We start from the raw sequence: 24,110 nt of genomic DNA, 5'->3' as shown, positions 1-24,110 counted from the left end.
CGGCGATCTTTTCCTTTGTAGTTGTTATGGCTTTCAAACTTTTACATCTGAGCATAGTTTTGTGTGGACGTAGCGCGCGTCTGGCGTATAAAAATATGTTTTAACCTATTACCTTTTGATGGCTATTATTCGTTTGTTTCTCTGTCCTATATTTTCTGCCATTTATCTGTTTATTTATTGTAACCATGCCGTGTAATGTTGTCATTTTAATGTTATAATTAACACTGCCATTAAAGTGGGAGGTTTGGCATGCCACAAAACCAGGTTCAACCCACCATTTTTTTTTCATAAAATACCCTGTGCCAAGTCAGGAAAATGGCCATTGTTGCATTATAGTTCGTTTCTGTGTGTGCTACGTTTCGGTGATGTGTCTCTGTTGTGTCGGTCGTAGTTCTCTTATATTTTATACGTTCCCTCAGTTTTAGTTTGTAACCCGGATTTGTTTTTTCTCTATCGATTTATGAATTTAAAACAGCGGTATACTACGGTTGCCTTTATTTAGATGTGAACAAACGCATGGCCTTTGACAATGTGATATTCCTATAACGTATAGTATGTCATAAAACCTAAAGGCCAGAAATGACCAAATGTAAAATCAAACGAGACGCAACATATCTGAAGATATGGTTTTATGTCTTAATATTTTGTCAGTCTTCGTACTTTATTTTGCCTTTTACGTTTGATTATTCGATTGTCACTGATAATTGTTTTGAAGAGGGAAAGAGCGAAATTTTAATTTTGATATCTTTGATGATTTTATATGGATGCTTCGTGGTTTGTGTTGATAGAAAAAAAACGATTTTACTTTAACCCATAGACAAATTGTAATCTGGCTTGAAACGAAATTAACTTTACAAGAAAATTTATTATCCATAGTTACACAGCAATGTCCTACCCAAAGTAAATGATTTATTATCATTTACAGAACTATTCCGTCATTGTAGGAATTATAACTTGCGCAGTCCTTACAGTATAATAAAGAAGTAGTGCTTTGACTGCCATGGTGACAACTCTTCTAATGAGACCAAACGACATAAAAATTAACTACTATGAGTCTCCGTACGGTCTTCATCATACCGCATAGTTAGTTATAAAAGGCCCCGAAGTGACAAATATAAAACAATTACAACGAGAAAAACTAAAGGACTAATAATATATGTACAAAATAATGAACGAAAAATAAATATGTGACATAGCAACAAACGAAAACCATTGAATTACAGGTTATTGGTTTGGGACGGGCACCCACATACAGAATTTTACGGGGTTAAAACATGTTAGGGGCGCCCAGTTCTCCCCTGATCCTGAGACAGTGGTGCAATAGACCAATACAAGAACTGTAAAAAACAAAAACAAACACTCAAGTACATGCGTAAGACTTGGGACATGCGTATTTAGAATGTGGCGGGATAAAACATGTTCGCGGGTGCCCATCCCTCCTCTGACCTCAGACAGTGGTTTTACAGTCCATACAAAGAACAAACAATAAAAAAGTTGAAAACGTAATCCCTCAATAGATGGATACAAATAGTAATACATCTAACAAAAACACAGAATGGACGTGATCGGACTGAGGGTACTTGTAGTCACTGGTAGTTCAAAGCCAATAAAAACTAATAAGAAAAAAATAGTTAGTGTGAAGAAGTCATTATCAATCGGAGAAAAACATGATCTTGTGCAGTGCCAAGATACAGGTATCGACATATTGTAGAGCCATGTATGTGCATAAGTATTTTACAATACAATTTACTTTGCTTTTTAATTACTAATAACAAAAGCAATATTAATCCCATAAAAAAAGTATTCAGTTATCTAATCACAGTGTTCAATTGGTACCCTTCTAGAAAAAGTTTATTTATAGGATCGACGATTTTAACCAGGATCGCTTCTAAATTTCAGGGCACGGTAAACAACGTCTCCATAAAAATGATTTTATTTGTAACTAATTAATTACAAACATATATAAATAAATATCTCGCATATGACTGGTACTGCTGATATAAACTGTCTACCAAAACCCACATTTGTTTATGGGATTCATAAATGAACCTCTAGGACACTGAAAAGTTGATGCGAATTCTGGGCTGTTTTGTAGTGGACCAATCACTCTTAACCTAGGGAGAGTATGATGGTCAATTAATTGTACTTTTCTTATAAATAAAGGTGATGAGTTACTACACCATACTCTTGCCATATTTATGAAGAACAGTTGGTCGTCAGTAAACGGTAGTCCTGGAACTTTCTCACTTATGTTTCTATCGCGCTGAAATTTTTTAAATGCATAAAATGCTGCTTTTACGCCCATATTGTCACACATATTTTCATTTAATGTTTTGTTTCCATTTGTAACATATAAATCTGCTTCCGGTATATAATATTGCGAGTATTGACGTACGTAACAGTCAGCTTCTTCGGCAAACTTAACAGCAGATTTATCGGACCAATATCTTCGAATAAGTCCGTTCCAGTCAAATTTCATCCCTATAACTTCAAATCCATGAGCGTATTCGTGTCCAATTAAAAACCCAATGCCGCCAAAATTCATTCCAGGTGAATAATAGTTTTCGAAGAACGGGTCACTTATTATTCCCAATGGTATTTCAATGGATGTTGTAGCCAAATTATGCCACGCATTTACTACCCCAGGACGGAGGAGCCATTCATTCTTGGGTGTGTTTACAAGTTTCAATAGAACAATTTTGTAATTTTCTGTTAGTGATTCCATCATGTTTTCAAAAAAATATTTTCCAATATCAAAATGTCGATAATAAAAATCGAGAAAACTATCCTGTAAATTTTCTTCTGGGAATCCTATCTTATCTTCAATTGATTGCATTTTTATAAGGAGTTGTGATTTTGTTCCCTCTGATAACCATTTTGATTTACTTATCATATCTGTAAAAACAAACCGAACGTATCCTCTGATCTCGTTTACGTATGCCAGAGTTTGATCAGAATCTGTTTGATTTTCTATGAATATTCGACTGGTTACCCAGTCCATCTGTTCAATAACTATATCAGTACAAAAGTCAGACCTTGGTGGTAACGTAGGTTCACTTAATCCGTTGACAGTCGCAATGTATCGAAGGTTTATATATTGTAGAGTTTTACTTATACTTGGTAATAAAGGCTGAATCGCTCGGAATAAAATGTAATTAGCCAAAGTTCTTGTTGATGTTTTAGTAAGAATTGAGCTTAACTGATCGAAGTAGGGAGAAGCCCAAAGGATAACCTTAGTTTGATAAGATACATGAATATTCGCTACGGATAGAATTTTCCTTAAAAATCGTAGCCAGTCAATTTGCGGATACCTAATTGACATTTCTAGAATACTTATCTTATTATATCGTATATTTACTAGTCTTCTCTCTTCCTCGAATAACATTATGTTTGCTAATGCAGTTTCAAATTTTACAACATCACACATGTCCTTCTTGGCGATGTCAGGATGTGCCCCCAGTGAAACTGCAACATCTACTAAATATTCTTCATAAGCCTTGTTGTACAAGTTTTTTCTCCCAAGCCGATAAACCTCCTGGTTTGGTAATCCAGTAAAGTCAAATTGTCCTAATCGTGGCTGGTCTAAATATATCACATATTGACCTTTTTTACCGAAATCTTGTTGCACCGTCACACCAATAATTACACCAGACATCTGGTAATGAAATTGAAAGTCTTTCAGTTGTGGTTTTGTTGCCGCTAACATGTCTATACAATCAAAATTCTTATCATCCCATGCTCCTAGCACAGGCAATCCACCCAAGGCAGACAAATATTTAAGGATAGGCTCTACTCCTCGGGATTCTATGGTTTGCTCATCCATGCATGACTGGAAAAGGAGTTTTGCTTTTTTCAGTGGAATTTTGTCATTTTGTTCAACGATACTTTGAAGTTCCGTCTTGACAGCATCTCTGATTTTATTCCTTGGTCTGCTAAAAGCCCACTGACCTCCGCTTGGCGGATTGGTTTCTTTAATATAACCACCACAAGCAAATTTAAAGAAATTATCACACGGGTTCACATTCATATCGAGAGATTTAAGAACAGTCTCCGTAATTGTTTGTTGCATAGTTGGATTTGGCTCAGGATTAGGTTGTTTCATCAATTTATTTCTATTTTCCGTTTCAAAAATGGAAAACTGGTTTTCAAAACGTTGCACGCTACCGGATTGTACAAGAGTTTTCCAGTAATGTGATCCCGGTACTTCGGCACGTACATCCGAATTCATGTTTGTGTCACCAGAGTGGACATTCTGTATGGAGTTATAACATCCCACATGTCTAGATACCAAAAGTAAATAAAATAGATATACACACATGTTTCCAATAATTATGAAACATGCAAGACAAGTCCCATTATACACAGAAATAAAATATCTGTCAATGTTACACTGAAGAAGATTTTATTGTCGCCGATCCATTACAAATCTGTGTCATGGTATAAAAATATGATATTAGTCCTTAGTACTAATATATCAAACTTTTTATACAAATAAATGTGTGACCCTGACTTACATTATTTGATGGTTTGATGACATCGACATACATGTGCGAATTCTAGCGTTAGTGGCAGTGTTGCGATTGTGGGACCGTTTACAACCTGATTTAAAACTTTTAAAATGGCATGCGTTACATTTTTATCAAGTAAAATAACTCTTATGTTCCGTGAGTGGGTGCAAGCAGTCGCGTGCAGCTTCGAAATCTATAACTATGTCGTGTTGTCTGGTGGACACTATTTATATTAAAAAAAGGCATACAGACACTGCAGTTAGTCACAACACAATAATGATGAAGGATAATTCTGATCAGTCAGAAAAGAAACTGAATACCATGACTGATATGGTTCTTCAAATATGCTGCATTTGGTATTCAATTTGTCAAGCTTAAACTCCCAAGGATAATTTGAAATTTAAATATTTGAAATACAAATTGGTTGAATCCTCAGAAATATGAATTGAATGCAGGTAAAGTATCAATATTTCAGAATATCACTGAAACGGATTAGAAATAATAACGAAAATACTTTAAATGCATTCATGTCTCGCCTTTTTGGTCTCAGTCCATTTTCACTATTCAAAACGTGAACTTTTAAAATGGGATCATCGGCATTAGGCTTTGACAATTTGGAACTTATTTCAACATGCATAGTCATAGACTCCAGAGGCCAAAGAGAAATTTGAGGATTTAAATACTAAGTAACAATTCAAATTTATTGACTCTTCTAATATATGAAACTAATATTTCAGTTGAATATATTACTAAAATTTGTTATAATTTTTAAATCCTTGATAATCTTTAAAATGTGCAAGACGCTTAATTGACACAAGAAATGTATCTCTAGAAATGCCGGTGTGCTTTTATAAAACAAAATGAAAAATTACTCATAATTCATATTCATACCATTGTTTGTGGGTTTTTTTGTATTCTCTTTTTTCTCTTATAGCATTGGGACAGGTTGTACTAGAGGCTGCATCCAAATCCAAATATTTTAACACAGAAATGTATTCGCTCATATGCATCAGCCACGAGGAAGGACTTAACTCGAAGTTTTTTTTTCTATAATGGATGTGATGCTGCTTCTGGTGCATGTTCAATAATCACTAACTTGAACATACAGGTTTTAATATGTGACCACATGTATTATTAACTCAATTTATATTTCATGTTTTTTGTCAAACGTATTTCTATTTTTATATTTGTTTATGGTCTATTCAGTATTGCAATTGTGTGATAAAAAAATCAATGTACTAATTATGCCTGTAATTAATTGGTCCTCTATTGGAAATAAAATATATATCTTATCTTATGGGGAAATGGGCTGTTATGTGTGAGAGCGTTTTGAATTTCAGTCCGCCAGAGAAATAATTTGAGTATGAATGCATCGAGGAATGCATCGTAATTCTATTAGTTAATTGTGCATTCATCGTGACATATGTCATATATTGTCAGCTAATTGTCTTAATTTTGTATGCCATAATTAACGGTAAACCATTTAATGTAAATGTGTTCTGTGCTAATAAATATTGTCCATTATATTGTTGTTGGCTCTAATTCTGACCAATGTAGGCTTAAAAACCTTCTGATTTCCTGTCATTTCTATTAATAAAGTGATGTTCACCTTTTTTGTAGGTTTGTAAAGCGAGGGCATTTAAACTTGTGACCCGATATATAATAAGTTTGTGTCAGCTAAGCGCTTTTTGTAACGTGTGGTTTATTAATAACTGAAGACTTTCCACGATGCAACCAATGTAAACAATAAGAAGAAAACGTGCAGACTGCATGCCAGTAAACACAGTTAATTAACAGGTAACCATGCAATAAAACGTTGTTAATTAAATCAAACATCCAGAGATAATTGCATCAAATTAAAACAACTAAATAAAACTGTATACGAGTGTTTGCAGGTGAACTCAGGTAAAAATAAACGTGTGTTTTGCTTGATTAATCAGGGATATTGTTATTGTTTATATGTCTCTGTTGGTTACGCGTGGCCGATTGACCAGTTACGACACATCTAAAGAGAAAGATTAATTAATAAATCAATACTTCCACATGATAAGAAACGACACGTCCGAAAGTCCCAGTAATTCCAGCCAAGTTATTTTAGTGAAAGAAGCGACGGTGAGTAGAATTGATATTCTAATGAATGACATGTTAGTTTAAAATTCCCTTTACTATTTCATCCTCGGGATTTCATCAATATACATGTATGATCAGCTGATAGTAACATGCATGTATAATCTAATATTTTAAAAATGTATAATATTCAATCTACAAAATAAGCAATGTTTTGTGTCTAATATCTTATTATTGACTATTAAACATCTAAATTTCAAACAGAATATACAATAACAGATAGGGGAAGTTATAAACATAGAAGGAACATTTTGATAAGGGATCTAATAAGGAAAACATTCTTTTATTACAAAAAAATATTATAGGTTCTGTATTTTTATGAGTCTTTATCCTTACATTACAGATCATTACAATGATTAACCATTGTTTTCAATTTATGACTGTCTATATATATAATATAAATTTACCAACATACACAAATTAAACCAGTTACTTTATATTTTTTGAAAATGGTGGCAATAGGTCTGCAAAGATAAATAAATGGAAAAAAGAAGGATGCAGCAATAAAAAAAAATCTGGAAATTTATTAAAAAAAAAATTACAGATGTCTTCCCAACCAGGTAATTGTTTTAACTATAATTTGCTGTAATATTGGTGACTGGAAATTAATTTCATTTTGGTTACATCCATACCATTTTTGATTACAGATTAATACAATGGCTACACAAGAAGAAGTTGAATTACCTAACATGGTAGGAGAAATGAAGCTTGATAGTGGTGTAACAAATGATAGCCCTGTGCTGGAAATCAACTGTAACACATCAAACCCTGACCAGACGGAGGATCAACAGACCACAGACACCCAACAAACACTCAATGATCAGAAGAAAAACGGCATCAATAATCCGGTATTTTCTGAGGAGGGAACAATTGAAGAAACAATTCCCCCTTTGACATATGTGGATTTTCTACCTCAGAAAACTCATGCAGAAATTGCAACTGATCCAACATTTACAGATTTTAGGTGAGTCTATTGATTAAACAGGTATAAAAAAAATTAATACATCTGATAGGTTCACTATAAAACAAGGAAGGATAGCAATACTATACCAATCCTTGGAACAAGGAACAATTTATTTTTTCAATCTGAAATAATTTTGAATTCTAGAACACTGATAATATAAAAAAGAAGATGTGGTATGATTGCCAATGAGACAACTACCAACAAAAGACCAAAATGACAGAGACATTTACAACTATAGGTCACCGTACAGCCTTCAACAATGAGCAAAGCCCATACCACATAGTCAGCCCTTGAAAGGCCCCGACAAGACAATGTAAAACAATTCAAACGAGAAAACTAACGGCCTTATTTTAAAAAAATTAACGAAAAACAAATATGTAACACATAAACTAATGACAACCACTGAAATAACAGGCTCCTGACTTGGGACAGACACATACATAAATAATGTGGCAGGGTTGAACATGTTAGCGGGATCCCAACCCTCCCCTAACCTGGGACAGTGGTATAACAGTACAACATAAAAACTGTATGATGTAAACTATCCAAATGAAAGTGGGTTAGCTATAGTCAATGCTGCTTACATTGCTATATGGTTCAAGTTTCTTTCACTGAATCAGATATTTATTTTAAACATAATAAACATTTAAGTATTGACATCAATGTTTTTCATTGACAGCTCCATCATTGAACAGGCCAATTCCTGGCTGACACTGAACCCAGAATACAGTTTGTGGAAATGTGAAACAGTGACATTTAAAATAAAGAATGATTTTACGTCTGACCAGGATGACCCTGTTTATATGGAATCAGCATTTGGGTTAAACAGATATTTATCAGGGTTAAGGTAAATATTTATATATCAGTATTTCCCCCCTTGATTCTCCCATGAAGGAGAGGTACAATTAGGTACTTATTAAGACAAGAAAAACATGGACAATTGTTATCCCACATATTATCAGTCTGAAATTGACTGGTTTTGCATTTTTCCTTGTGATTGAATCCGTTTTCTACCCTGAATGCACAAATATTAAAGAAATTTGTAAGTCTACTTAGTTCACTTTTTTTATTTATGTGAATTTCAATAAGTATTTTTTTATATAATGTATTAATTGAGAACTCCTACAAAATTTATTTGAAAGTCGGTTAAACTGTGAAAATTTGTCATAATTTTTCAAGGAAAAAGTAAAATCTTTCCATTTGAATGAAATCATTGCAATAACATGGAAAGGGAGATAATCCATCAAGTTTTCTATTTGTTGCCTTCTTAAATTATTTACTGAATTGTTTATTGCTTTTAGGTTATGGTTAGTTCCACAGATGAATTCCACTTTACCTGTAGCACAGATAGGTTTTACTACAGCGTTACCAGGGAAACTGGATGAATATAATAATGTTATTGCTTCATCTCATAGTACAATTCATGATTCCATTGAACAACTCAATAAACAGTTCATTAAAAAACCATTACCAGGTAAGATCTAGGATATATTTTTTTTCAAAACTTTATAGTAAAAGTGGTACAGCATTAACTGTAAAAGGAGTATCTATGGGAAATTACATTGTCAATATTTTACAAAAATGCAACCTATAACAAACAGAATATTGCCTGAATGCAAAGTGAATTCATGTTACTCAGTTTTGAAAACAAATGATTGTTGTTTGTTTAACATACAGAGGCAAATTGAAAAATATAATTGACTGGATCAGTATATATTTTTATATTGTGACTGCTATAATAATTATAAATAAAGGAGAACATTTCTCTTTTCACAAAACATATATGTACATCATTTTAATTTTTTTTTTAGGTGTAATTTTAAACATAGAAATGATTGAATTTCATGAGAATGAATCAAGTGGTTCCATGTCGGTAGATCCTAACAAGACCTACTGGGAAGAAAAGGGAACAGAAAACATGGTGAAAATATCTGCAGTCAGAGTCTACTTCATCATTGGTAAACCTGAATATGTAAAGATTGGTAAGTTATATGAAAGGAAAAATAGAGAGCCTCATTCTCACTTTGCAGAACCCAGGGGGAGAAATCATTGGAAAAGTAAATGGCCTGCCATTTTATTTATAAATCACTGAAAACACCATTTTTTTTCATTTTCCATTGATGGTCAAAATCAAAAGGCCAACCACTTATGACATATCCTTTCAATCAATATCTTTTTAACTTGTTCTAGTCCTAAATTATCAAAAAACAATTGCTGTGACTTTTAGGGAAACAATTGATCTTGCAAGAGTAGATTAATTATTTGATGCCCTTAGCCACATCCATCTGTTGTCAACATAAAATAAGAAGAAGTGGTATGATTGCCAATGAAACAACTATCACCACACTCCAAATTGTGTAAATGTTAGCAACTATGAGTTGATCCCAGTACAGTTTTAAACAATGAGCTTATACTGCAAAGAAATCTATAGATGACCCTAACATAGCATAATGTAAAACAATTCAAATGAAAAAATAAACAGCCTATAAACTTAAACTACAAATGATCGGAAGTGTCATATAATTGTTAGGTCTATAATTTTCAATTGTTTAAGGAAGTAAACTTTTGTTCAGGGAGATAACTCTTGAAATTAGTAACACATTGGTAAAAGTCCAGTTTCGTCAATGTATTTTTAGCATTTACCTGAAACAGATTGCAAATAATCATTGTCACCTAGAAGTTTAGAACATATTTATGAAAATGGTTGACACAAGCGTACTGATGATTTTAGGAGTTATATCCCTTATTCCAGGTCTACCTCCTTAAGGATACTCAGTCTTTTAGATTTTATCATTATCCTATGAGTTCAAAATATCAATAATCAAATCCTTCTGTTAATTATTTATTTTGTTTTTTTAGGTTTTCATGATGAACAACCAAGCATGCAACATGTTCCATTTTCGGCTGTTGTAAAGTTTGGACCATTCAGAGATGTAGTAACTAAAATGGGATATTGGTTGAAATCTCAAAAGGTATGTGATAGTTGAAATATTATATATGTAGGATAAAATATCTAATGGGATATGTTATACATGAATTTTATTGCAATTTTGAAATGGGTGGTTCCGTGCAAATTGATAAAATTACAAGCGTATCACTGGAAAGTCACTCAGTGATAATTTATACAAAAGGGTGGAAAATGTATATATTTTTGCAATTTAAGAACATTAAAACATGTGCTCATAGTGTATTTAGTTAATTATTGGCCTTTGGATACTATCAATTTAAGACTGAATGATCAAAAGCAGTCAATGTCTTTTGATTATTCCTGTATGTTTAGAAACCATTTCAATTGAATGATATATCAAGTTTTTTTTACAAATGTTGATAAAAGTCTTCTTTTTTTTTATTATCCTCCTTGTTCAGATTTAAAAATAAAAATAAAAAGATACTTTGAATCCTATATCTTAACTATCTTTCATCAAATTTTCCTTAGTAACACAGATTTTATAAGTTATCCCCTTTTTATACTGGGGTATTGAAGACATATTTTAAAGTTATATTTATATAATTTGTTTTGTGTTTCAGGGTATAAGAGTTGTGAATTTACAGAGTATTAATGTTGTAGTTAGTTATAGCAGAGATGGTAAGTACTAAATATTATTTATAATTAGTTCAGATCAAAATTTAACAAATGCTTAAAAGATAACCAAATTCATGATTTTTTTTGGATTTTATTATTTTTGAAATTAAAAAAGAAAATTAAGAGTACATCTGACATAAGGGTAAAGTTCAAACATAAGAAGAGAAGAAAATGCAGAAACTCTAGCAAATCATTTTAAAACTTAGTACAAGTTTCCTTGGTCCTCATGAAATGATTACATATTTTAAAAGTTACCTAGTACATTTTTTTGTGTATATTTTTTTATATGTAAGATGTTGAATTAGTGATACCTGTTTTAATATATATTTTGTAAATTTTGCAGTTAAAGCTCATTTAGATGCAACTCAAAATTGCTCCACTGAAAAGTCTGGAATAGAATCTCGATATGCAAAGGTCTTGAGAGCGTTTTATGTCCAACAGAAATCTGATGAAGTGCCATACTCCTCATTGAATCTGCACACCAGACTTTTTGTACCTGTCTTGAGGGAAGGAAAGCTGTTTGAAAGTGTCTCAAAAACCATGCAGAGGACCATTAAATGGCTTGATTATACAAGTAAGTTTAGTAATACTTAGGGCCTTACCAATCAGATAAAAAAAAATTATGGAGATGTAGGATGATTGTCGATGAGACAACTTATGTCCACCACAAACCAGGAAGGGGATGTAAACAACTTAAGATCACTGGACAATATTCATCAATTTAATCAATGAGCAAATTCTATCATTCAATAAACTATAAAAGAACTCAACATACCAATATATGAAACCCTGAACACAAAAAAAACAGGAAAAACTTATTTTAACAGAAAATTTAGGATATCCAGGCAGCTATTGTATTTCATTTCATTGAATTCTGTTAATTTCTCTAACAGACCAGCTATTTTCATAGCATTGATCTGTATTTGATTATATTTAATTGTATTTATGAAGCATTATAATTACTTAAATAACATTATGTTATCGTGCTTGTAAGTCCACTTATCAACACTAGAATACCAACTTCTGATTTTTTAATGAAAGTTTTAATTTTTCCAGGAGTACCACCATTTTCCGTAGAAACAATACAGTACCAAGTGTACCTCGGTGGAGAATCCGTAGGTAACCTGGAGGACAAGGTAGATAAATCTGTCAGACGTACTAATGGTAGATATCAGCTCAGTACCTTCAGGTTAGTTTATTAATAGAATAATTTAATATACTCTCTTCATGAGAGATATAATACAGAAGATATAGTATGATTGCTAATGAGACAACTCTCCACAAATTAAACCAAATGACACAGAAATGAACAACTATAGGTCACCGTACAGCCTGCAACAATGAACAAAGCCCATACCGCAAAGTCAGCTATAAAAGACCCAAAATGACAAATTGCATATCCTTTTATAGCTATTTAACTATATATTATTACATGTATCAAAAACTAACCTAGAGAGAATATATCAATATTATGATATATAGCCGGATAATTAACGGATATTAAAAATGTTTTAGAATTCAACAATATAAAAATAATATGATTTTGATTTATTTCAATTGGTCGTTTCAGAATCTATTAAGCATCATGGGTGATTTCATTAATCATACCCCAAAATGAAAATAACGTCACGTCATTGATTAAATTTCCATTGTCTGACATTTTGGTGTATACTTTTGAAAATATTACCCGTGATGCATTAGATTCTAAAACGGCAAACTGGGTACATGCCTTGAACTCTATTCTTTAGAATAAAGTTTTCTAACAAACTGTAGTCATGATCATATTATCAAAAAAGACTGTGAGAGAATAAATGATATGAATTTTATTTAACTGAACACATTTTATCTTTTTCATTGTAGAATTTACTTCCCAAGTGAGTTTTCAGAACCTCCACCAGAAATAGCACCAGAAGTTGATACTGCTGCCGGCTGGGGATGTGTTTTATCATAATATATATCATTTAGTAAACCCAAAACGTGTTCGGACTTACAATAATAGAAAAGAGATAATGTGAAATCATAAGTATTATTGGTGTACAAATTTCTCATTGCATTTGTCAGAACAGAAATGAAAATTAATCAATTAATCAATGAACATACATATCATAGGTTGATTTTATATTACCAAATAATTTAGCTATGATTGTGAGTGGGTTATCTTCAAGATACTGGCTTGCAACAGCTTAAAACCAATTTGTCCCCATAAAATTAATGATTTCAAAATTCCATATGGTTATTTTTTTTGCATCAAATCATTGGGAAAAAGGTTGTATTATTCCCCTTTTAACAGAAGGTCACAATTAGCCCAAAACAAAATGATCTTAAAAAAAAGATGTGCAATTTCTTTTTGACTTATTCATCACCGAAACTGGTAATTTTAACATTAGAAATATTCCATAATCAAATGAACTTAAAATTCATTATTTGATTAACAGTCAAAGAAGTTCAAATGCAGTATTACTGCCTGTCAACAGAGTTGTTGTTATATCATTCGATTCTAATCCAAACTTTTCCTGCCTGAAGTTGTTGTTTCTATTCAGGCACATCTTTGTCTTACACATTCAAAAAAAATTGGTGTCTAAGATATATCAAAGAAAACTAAATGTAGGATAATATAAATGATAAAATAAGTATATTAGTATTGTTAAAGAATTCAATATCAATCTCTTTCTGATTCACTTTCATTTTGTATAGTGCTTTGATTCATAAGAAGTTTAGTGTTTGTATCCATAACTGAATCATCATTCAAACATATACTTTTTGGAACCTACAAGGTTACTCCTAAATGTCTTTCTGTATGGTCAATTTTATATGACAGTCATAAACATGTATGATTGCATGAACTCACCCATTTTTCAGATGTTTCTCTTCAGAATAACACAAGTTATTTTTAAATGATTATGTAACCATGGTATATTTTCCAGAAAATAATTACCTTATTCTTACAAGGTGTATAATTTTGCATGTTTGAACTAATTTATCTAGTGCAATGTATTCTTTTATCAAGTGAGATTATGTTTGTAAAGGGGAGTTAACTTGTCGTAGTTGAAAAGGAAATATACAAGACCATCTTTTAAATCAATTTGCTTATACTTGATCTGTTTAAGATCAAATATTTTCATAAGAGCAGTAAAATTCACATGCACAAAGTTTGTGCCACAAACATATTCTTGCACATTTTTAGCAATGATTTGAATCATATGCTATTTCTTACATTCTTTAAAACATTTCTTCAATTTATCCAAAAGTAGTCTAGTTCATATAGTAAGCAATTAATATTTGATTGAATTTTATTTTTAAGGTCAGTTTGAACTTATTTTTAATTGTCTTCCATCTAAAATTTGAAATATTTGAACCATAAGCAAAAAAAGTGTTTTTTTTTTAAACGTTTGGATAAAAATATCAAGCACATCAAAATCCCTAGATATGGATGAAATCTTCCATTAAGGTTAAAACACTGAGAAATAAATGTGTTGGATTGTTTCCATTTGATTAAACCTTATGTATATCTCATGGACATAACACACAGTATAATTCTCCAACACTTGTCACACAAGAAATCTGCAAAGTCATATAATTCATGTAAATTCTTACAAAAAAAACCATTTCATATACTGTAAATTCAGAAATTATTGCGTGCATTTATTATTGCGATTTTGTCATTGTACACTTGAATGCGATTTTAATTTTTGCGATTTTGAGAACAGTCATGCTAAATTCAGTTAAAATATTACAAAATGCGAGTTTTAATTATTGCGTTTACAACCAAGTCGCATTATTCGCAATAATAAAAACCTCGCAATAATTTCTGAATTTACAGTAATAAAATGTATAGGGATATAATTTTTATCAACCCTAAAAAGAAAAAGGTTAACCAGGGTAAATATTCATAGCATTTTGGGGTTAATGAAAAATTTTATCCACCTCAGTAAAAGTCATTAAATGTATAATTTTCCTGATTATTTTGATGACATTTTGGTCTTGTTTGTATTTCTATGCGTTTATCACAGCTGTTAAAGGTCCTAATAGGTTATTGGACAATTTATTGAATTGGTATTATCTTATACAATGAAATCTTGAACCGTCCATGTTCTTTTTGTGTGTTCATAACAAAAGACAATATTGTTGATTTTTTTTTTAGATATATACTTTTTACTATGTATATTTATTCAGCTGTATCTTTATTTATATGTTAATATTGATGACTATTTATCAATGTTTACTATTAAAATTGTTGAAAACAAAGCTCTTTTGTCTGTCATATTTATTGCCATCAGCAGCATTCCAAATAGATAAGTTTGTCCTCATCCTGGCCTAATTGTTAATGGTTTCATTTTTGTGGAGCCTTCAACTTTAGTTGAAAAAGGGAGACTTAGGGATCCTACATTCCGTCTTCAGTGTCGGCGGCGGCTGCGGCCACAAATATTCACTCTGTGGTTAAAGTTTTTAAAATTTTGATAACTTTCTTAAACTATCCTGGATTTCTACCAAACTTGGACAGAAGCTTGTTTATGATCATAAGATAGTATCCAAAAGTAAATTTTGTAAAAATAAAATTCCATTTTTTTCGTATTTTACTTTTAAATGGACTAAGTTTTTCTGCCAGGAAATATTACATTCACTCTGTGGTTAAAGTTTTTAAAATTTTGATAACGTTCTTAAACTATCCTGGGTTGGTACCAAACTTGGACAGAAGCTTGTTTATGATCATAAGATAGTATCCAGAAGTAAATTTGTGAAAAGATAAATCCATTTTTTCCGTATTTTACTTTTAAATGGACTTAGATTTTCTGCCAGGAAACAACACATTCACTCTGTGGTTAAACTTTTTTAAATTTTAATAACTTTCTTATACTCTTTTGGATTTGTACCAAACTTGGACAGAAGCTTGTTTATGATGAAAAGCTAGTATCTAGAAGGTATCTTTTTTAAATTCTAATTTTTCGTATTTTACTTTTAAATGGACTTAGATTTTCTACCAGGAAACAACACATTCACTCTGTGGTTTAACTTTCTTATACTATTTTGGATTTGTACCAATCTTGGACAGAACTTTGTTAATAATCAAAAGCTAGTATTTAGAAGGAAATTTAGTTTTCTTCCAGTTCACATTATATTGATTTAATTCCTCATTTTTGTTGAGAGTAGGAGAGACACTGGGTTCCGTGGAACACTTACGAATTTTTCATGTTTAAGGTTGTTCTGTTTTTATTCTTTTATATAAAAAAATCTTTTTGGTTGTGCAGTTATGGTTTGAACATTTGGGAGATTGATTGAGTGTTGATTGCTAAATGTTCAATTGCAAACATTTCATACATGATCAGGACAATAATAAATTAACCGTAAACATGGTAAATACAATGTGTAAGTACTGTAATAGATACAGTCTGTGAAAAAGGTCAATACTGCAACTGGGGTATATTTGATAGGATAGACATTTTACCATGCAACAGACCACACGAGGACCATTCAAAGCAAACTGATAAAAGTTTTCAATGTGCATCGACCGTCACATTCTATTATAATAGGCACAATGCTTTTATCAGTTGTGTTATTTTTGTAGAAATTTTAAGTCTATGAATAGAGACAACAGTAGTTTTCCGGTGTTCAAAAGTCATAAATCTATTGAGAGAAAACTAGCCTTGGTAACAAACCAAAACCGAGTGAACTATAAGAGGAAAACATAGGAACAACAGGAAAACCAAAAAGCAACAAAAACAAACACCAACATACATAGAAACGAAGTATTTGATAACAACTGATATATTCCTGACTTGGTACAGGACTTTTAAGAAAGAAAAAATGGTGGGTTGAACCTGGTTTAATGGCATGCCAAACCTCCCGCTTCATGACATGTTAAATATATCGTTAAAACACTACATCACTGAAATACAGCACAAACACAGACAAGAATATTCAAAACAGAGAAACACACAAACTGATAATATAATAGTTGACACAACATGCGAACGGCAAAACAACAATGAACATCTTCCATCAACAAGATATATTCTAATATGTAATTCAGTTAAATGCTAATATCCGTCTCTTGAGTTTATATCTTTATCAATAATTGCAGTTGCATAAAAGAATTTGGTCTGTGCGTCCGTTAGCTCGTTTGTCCGTCTGTCTGTTCGTTCGTCCGTCCTTTCGTCCGTCCGTCTGTCTGTCCCGCTTCAGGTTAAAGTTTTTGGTCGAGTTAGTGTATGATGAAGTTGAAGTCCAATCAACTTGAAACCTAGTACAATGTTCCCTATGGTATGATCTTTCTAACTTTAATGTCAAAGTAGAGTTTTATACTATTTTCACGGTCCACTGAACATAGAAAATGATAGTGCGGATGGGACACCCATGTACTAGGGACACATTCTTGTTATCAATGTTTGCATTCGATTTTGGCCTCTTACTAAGTGTATATTTGTCTATGGTTTCGTGTCTTTTTTTTAATAATCTTTTTTTTTTTATAATCCTTTAAACGTTTTTTTTTTATTTTGCATGTGTGAGGCTCAGGGATATCTTTTCGTAAAGCAAGTATTTTAAAAATGGAGTAATGTAACCAGATTTTTCTTTTTTTTTTTTAATTTGAGCTTCCATCATATGTGTACCAATTGATTTCAGTCTGGGAAACAAAATTAATTTATTAGCTTTAGTTGGATTGAACTAGCTCCAGTAACTGTGAAACTTCTAGATCTGTTCATTGTGCGTTTTCGGTGTTTTTAGTTTTGCTTTGTGTTTGAACAGTGGTATACTACTGTTGCCTTTATTAATCTGTAGGATCCATTTTTTCCAACTATTTTTTTCTATATATATGCATATCAATAGTCCGGAACCTGTATTTTTTTGTCGCCTTTCGTTGAAATATATTGCATTTTGCTTTGCTAGTGCCAGTGTCTTTTTTAAGCTGACCTGGTGGAAAAGCCAAATAATTATTTGGTATCCGTCAGCCGATGTCGTTTGTTAACTTGTACTAAAATCTTCTCTAACACTATTTGACCAAAATTATTATTATAATATCTTGTTGAAAAACTGTGTCCGATGATTCATCTGTCAACCAAAAATATAACAGATGGGTAAACATGTAAGTTTTGCCTATCATTCCGAAAACCGCTTTTAATAGAGAAAATCTGCAATGCAAAACATTCTCAGCATGTTGAGCACTACCTTTTCTAATATTCTCATTTTAAATCAAAACTTTCTTTTTATAGGAGTTGTGGCCCTAAAATGACAAATTAAACCATTTCCTTTTAATTTTTTTCTCATAAATTGTGTAGAAAGTCATAAAATGATACAGGCAGAAACTGCAAAAATAAAAAGCGAACATTATCAGCAAGACAGGATCTACAAATAGGCCATCATAGCCGAAATCTTCCGTTGACTACTTATTAGATTTATTGCTCTTAATGACAATATTTTTGCGTTTTTGCTTATGCTTTAAGCTAAAGTAAAGAGATAGAAACTTCGATGAGGAAAAACTATTTTCAGGATAAGATCTACAAATATGTTAAACAAAGGCAACAGTAGTATACCGCTGTTTGAAACTCATAAATCGATTGAGAAGAAAAAAAAATCCGGATTGCAAACTAAAACTGAGGGAAACGCATCAAATATAAGAGGAAAAGAACGACACTACAGAAAAACAACATTAAAATGTGACACACACAGGAACGAACTATGATATAACAATGGCCATTTTCCTGACTTGGTACAGTTAATTTTAAGAAAAAATGGTGGGTTGAACCTGGTTTTGTGGAATGCCGAACCTCCAACTTTTATGGCAACATTAAATGACAGGACATAATACAAATAAATGGAAGAACATACAGGACAGAGAAACACACGAATAATAGCCAAAAACAAAGAACAAAGTTGAAGAGCACTGAGGACTAATAGTTCCACAAAGTTGTGCGCAATACCGCTAGGGGTTTCTAACTTGGATAAGAACATCCTTATTATCTAGAATAATTCATACTTTGTAAACAGTAAATTTTATAAAATGACTTTATAAAATATATACATGATAAAACCGATGTGGTGACTGACTACAGAATAAAAACGGATACATTACATGAACATGACTGACATTCAAGTGTAACTTAACTCCTAATAGAGTTATTCCCCTTAAATGCTGATTTTTTTTTAACTATGTTGAAGATGCAGATCAAAAGTAAAATTAAAATATCAAGGACAATTCAAAACGGAAATTCTTTATAAAACACATCAACGGAATGGAAAACAACTGTCATATTTATGATTTGCTACAGACATGTCCTTATGTAGAAAATGGTCGATTTAACCTAGTTTCATAACTAGCTAGACCTCATACTTGTATGGCATTCGAGTAACATTCACTAGAATCTTAATCACTGTAAAAACAAACAAATATGTCAACAAATAAAAATGAAAAGGCATATATACAAAGAACACTAGTAAAAGACGAAAGACAAGAATCCAAAAATTAAACATAGCACAATTACACAATTACGGAATGTATATGTACCGAACCACGGTAAGGGATTATAATAAAAAAGACAAAAAAATTCAAAGACAAAGAAAAGAACACTATTTGTAATTAAGATGATAAACGACGTCAGAACCCATAAACTGTACTTCAAGACTTGTGAAGTTGATACGGAATATTCATAAACAAGGCCTTTGTTTTTCGATGAAATTTGTTTAGAAACTTTTACACAATCCTGGTTCATCAACCTTTTGTTCAGACACTGGCGACTTTTATAACGTCTGAGTAGCAGCTGCACGCCCTTAAATGCCGTGTCGGTTGGTTTTTTTCAATTGGAGGATATATTCATGTAACTCAATCAGAATAGTTAGATTGTTCGTCTTAGTTCTTATTATTTTTGTAAAAGTGGCCTATTTGCGTATTACCTAACAAATTTATGAAAAATTTGCAGTCGCTAAAGCTAATTTAAAACAAGCACCGTAATATTTATTTTTTATCATATTAAAAGAAACATTTTTACAAAAATATTCACAGTATATTAATATTCGTACTTTATAGTACCATCATAAGAATGAATTCGTTTAATATACGTTGGCGATATTAGAAAAAAGACTAACAGTTAGAGTCCTGTCAAACTGTTAAAAAGTTTCTTCGTGAACTTTATTCATACTATCATATTATTATATCATATAATGAAATAAAACTATGAACCTTTGACTATCTCGTGAAAAACAAAGACTACAATTTTACAGTCCAGTCAAACTGCGAAAATTTGTTTAAGTATACATGTATTATCATATTATAATATGCACTAAAACTTTGGACCTTTGCATATCTCGTGAAAAACAAAGACTAAACATTCACATTCCTGTCAAACTGCGAACATTGGTTCCCTTGAACTTTATATATATTATAGTATGATATAATGAAATAAAACTATGAACCTTTAGGAATATTTTTTCATTAACACAAGCAAGATAATTAAAAGTCACCTGTTTTGAAGGAACCTCTTTTAAATTATATTTTAAGAATTTCGCAGGGTTACTAGTTTTCAGTACCAGATTTTTTTTTAATATATGACTATCTATTATAGTGTCATTAAAAAGTTTTATACATGGTATTTTATTATTTTGACAATAGAGGAGAAAGTGGTTTTCGTCTTCTATGGTTTTCCAAATTAGACATGTTATTTGGCTTCGTATTAAGACATATGCCTTTTTCTACAAGTATATTATGTTCACTGATTTTACTTTTCGAAAATAAATGTATAGTTTCATTGGGTATCTTAGATAAAAATTTTGGTCTTGTTTGTCCATTTAGGCTTTTATAAAGAAAAAAAGTTTTTTTTTGTTTAAACATTCTATTATTCAATTTTCAAGTTACTCTGCAAATGTTGATTGAAACATTCTTAATCCAAGTCTTAAGTTTTTTTTACGTCTTACATATGTTAACAGGACTTTTTTTGTGTATATCAATTTTCATTTCTTGTGTAGAATCTTTGATTAAAGAGGTCTACTACCAAAATGTTAAGGACAATTCAAAACAGAAAGTCCTTATCAAATTGTATAATCAAAAGCATAAACACACGAAACCAATGGAATGTGGACTATTCATATACTCCTCGTGAGCCAAGATGTCTACTTAATGTACACAAAACTGGAGGCTCTTTATCAACTGACAAAATCAAAGCTCAAACACACCAAATGGATGGACAGTAGACTATTTATACACTCCCAGTGTATCGAAGTATTACGTAGTGTTCACGTGTATCACATTATTTAATCTAGCCAAATGAAGGATTGCTTGTGATTTTTTTTTGGTATTGATTTATCTGATAAATAAAGACCACAGTATTATACTCTTATAGTCAGAGCACATTTCAAGGAAGTTAAGAAAGTTGTAGTCGTTTTGGTACCTAGAATAAAAGACAAATAACACAAATACCGGACACAAAATTCAAGACGGAAGTCACTGAACAAATGGCAAAATCAAAAGCTCAAATACATATTATGCGAATAAAAAACAACTGTCACATTCCTGACGTGGTACACACATTTCCCTTTTCTTTTGAGAAAATTGTGGATTAAACATGGTTTTATAGCTAGCTAAACCTCTCACTTGTATGACCGTTGCATATATTTCTATTATGTTGACAGCAATGTGTGAGCAAAACCGGCAGACATGATAGTGAAAAATGGCAATAAGACACTCTTTAAACAAAGCACATAAGCTAGCTGAAAGCAAGTACAAGAACACAAAAGATGACCATAAAACAAAAAACACGATGGCGGGATGTATAAATACTGAGCCATGCCGAAAGGATATTATCGATAATGGACTAAACAGTGAAGGTTGAAAATATACTAAGACAAATACAAAAATGCGCTTTTCTACATTTGAAAACGCCTGTATCAAGTCAGAAACATGACAGTTGATGCGTTTTATCATTTAATTTTGCCTCTTGATAAGGGACATTCCGTTTTGAATTTTTCTAAGAGTTCAGTACTTTTGTGATTTTACTTTTTTTTTAAAATATATTGATAAACAACAATACTAAGAATCTATACAAAATCAAGACCATCAAGTTTTATTTGTGAAGTTGATACGGAATATTTATCAACAAGGTCTGTATCTTTCAATCAACTTTTTTTAATGGACACGCTGTTTTTTGACATAATCCTGGTCCATCATCTACACAGACACTGGTGAACTTTAAGTCTGATTTGCAGCTGCAAGCACTTGAACACCAAATGATGTACATTGAGAGTTAACATAATGATGCAGCCAGCCAAATAGGCTTACGATGAACTAAAAGTGTATATCAGATATGCAGACAAAGTTAGTATATTACTGCTAATGTTTGGAAAATTTTATAATTAAAACAATCAAAATCGTCTTGTTATTCATAGAATCTGGTACTGAGATGACCGTTTATGTTAAATTCGAGGTTTAAGTCTAAAACTGAGGCGATTATTTCTTTTATACGATTTCAATTTCAATTTGACATGGAGAATGGTTGTATTTAGGGTAGAAGATCGAAAGTATTTATCTCAGAGAAATATCGAATTTCAAATTATCCAGAGTATTTTAGATTCAAATTATGATTATGAGATTACATGAAATATTAACAGGGAAATTTCCCCATTAAAGGTGGCTGTATTTTTATTCAGAAGGAGCTTTCTTAGCTTTTTGTCTTAATATGTTAAGCTCGCATTTACTGGTGAACCTTACTGTACATGGATCAAATTTTGAATTTCTTTGTTGGATTATCAGTTTTTTCGTTTATTCAATTAATTAAACATAACTGTCGTTTTTCACAGTAATTTGATTAGTTATTGAATTTTCTACACGTTAAGATAATAAGATAAGGTCATAAATGAAACATACACATATGTATATGTACGTATAAAAAAAACTATTTATGATATAGGTTCTCGACCGAGAATCCATTAAATCCAAGTCAATTCCTGTATACTCATTATAAGTTCTCTTGAAAAGGGTAAATTTCGTTCAATGAAAACGAGTATTTCGTTCCATGTAAATATTATTCCAAATGCCTCAAAACAACATTGATTTGTATTTCTACATGAACCTATAAGATAAGTTGATATATAACATAAAATAAATGCTATCATAAAGATATGGTATTAAAAGAATATTAACCATAAAAAAGCTCGGTTCGTGTTGCAACCAACAGTTTACGATTTTTAAATGATTTTTTTAAATGGGATTTGTGTTATATTTTCATTGAGTATCCAACGAATATTAACGAATCCATAGAATGTGTAAATGCAGGAATGAGGCAGACAATTTTGTATATGTATTACTTTTGTAACAACAAATTCAAAAAGATATGCAAGATCAACATGTTTTGCATTTTTCAGTAAAAGGACATCATTCTATAGCAGAACATAAAATTCAAAGATAACGCATATGCATAATGAATCAGGTTGACAAGTGGACGAGCATAATTGGTTTCACCTGAAAAATGATGACTGGCTTTTGATAAACACAACACAAAGTTGACAATAACATATTCAATCATCTATAAACCTTAGGCAATCTTGTCCAATTTCGAAGACTACAGCAGGAATAATTTCAAAGACCAGAAGACAAAGACAACTTCTCCAACCATACATTGCTTCATTCTTTTGTTTACCAATTTAACTTGGAATGGATAAATAGAAACAAAATATTGATCTGACCATAATCATCTACTAGTTTCCTCTGGACACTACTCCATTTCTTGTGGTTCCATTTGAACTCCAGAAATGATTAATTTTGTTCAGATCCTTGCCAAAAAATCTGGAAATGGCAAAATATTGTTTTGTAGTAGAGGGTTCATACTGAATTGAAACACCAAAGATTATATCATCGAAATGCTGTCCTATTTAATCAACAACATATTGATCTATTTTGTTAAAGATAGATTCATATTTGAGGTCGATTTTCAAATGGTGCACATTGTAT

General features: G+C 31.5%; 2 protein-coding genes across 4 annotated transcripts; one reads left to right on the top strand and one right to left on the bottom strand.

Annotated features, from left to right (window-relative positions):
- Positions 1–1,927: 1,927 nt before the first annotated feature.
- On the bottom strand, positions 1,928–4,243 carry LOC134706035 (membrane metallo-endopeptidase-like 1). The gene has a single exon (XM_063564744.1). The coding sequence runs from the start codon at positions 4,226–4,228 to the stop codon at positions 2,009–2,011; it is 2,220 nt and encodes a 739-aa protein (XP_063420814.1). The 5' UTR covers positions 4,229–4,243; the 3' UTR covers positions 1,928–2,008.
- A 1,948-nt stretch (positions 4,244–6,191) lies between these two features.
- On the top strand, positions 6,192–15,427 carry LOC134708143 (uncharacterized). 3 transcript variants are annotated; one of them, XM_063568459.1, is made up of 10 exons: positions 6,192–6,305; positions 7,283–7,599; positions 8,279–8,446; positions 8,901–9,073; positions 9,411–9,581; positions 10,459–10,571; positions 11,128–11,185; positions 11,526–11,756; positions 12,239–12,371; positions 13,043–15,427. In XM_063568459.1, the coding sequence occupies exons 2-10, from the start codon at positions 7,292–7,294 to the stop codon at positions 13,131–13,133; spliced, it is 1,446 nt and encodes a 481-aa protein (XP_063424529.1). In that variant the 5' UTR covers positions 6,192–6,305; positions 7,283–7,291; the 3' UTR covers positions 13,134–15,427. The 3 variants fall into 3 exon arrangements, with proteins under 3 accessions (XP_063424529.1, XP_063424528.1, XP_063424530.1); XM_063568458.1 differs by lacking the exon at positions 6,192–6,305 and adding an exon at positions 6,465–6,620; XM_063568460.1 differs by lacking the exon at positions 6,192–6,305 and adding an exon at positions 6,564–6,652.
- The last annotated feature ends 8,683 nt before the right edge of the window (positions 15,428–24,110 follow it).

The sequence above is a fragment of the Mytilus trossulus genome, chromosome 2 (assembly GCF_036588685.1).
Source record: "Mytilus trossulus isolate FHL-02 chromosome 2, PNRI_Mtr1.1.1.hap1, whole genome shotgun sequence".
NCBI lineage: Eukaryota > Metazoa > Mollusca > Bivalvia > Mytilida > Mytilidae > Mytilus > Mytilus trossulus.
This window is presented reverse-complemented; position numbering and strand designations above follow the sequence as displayed.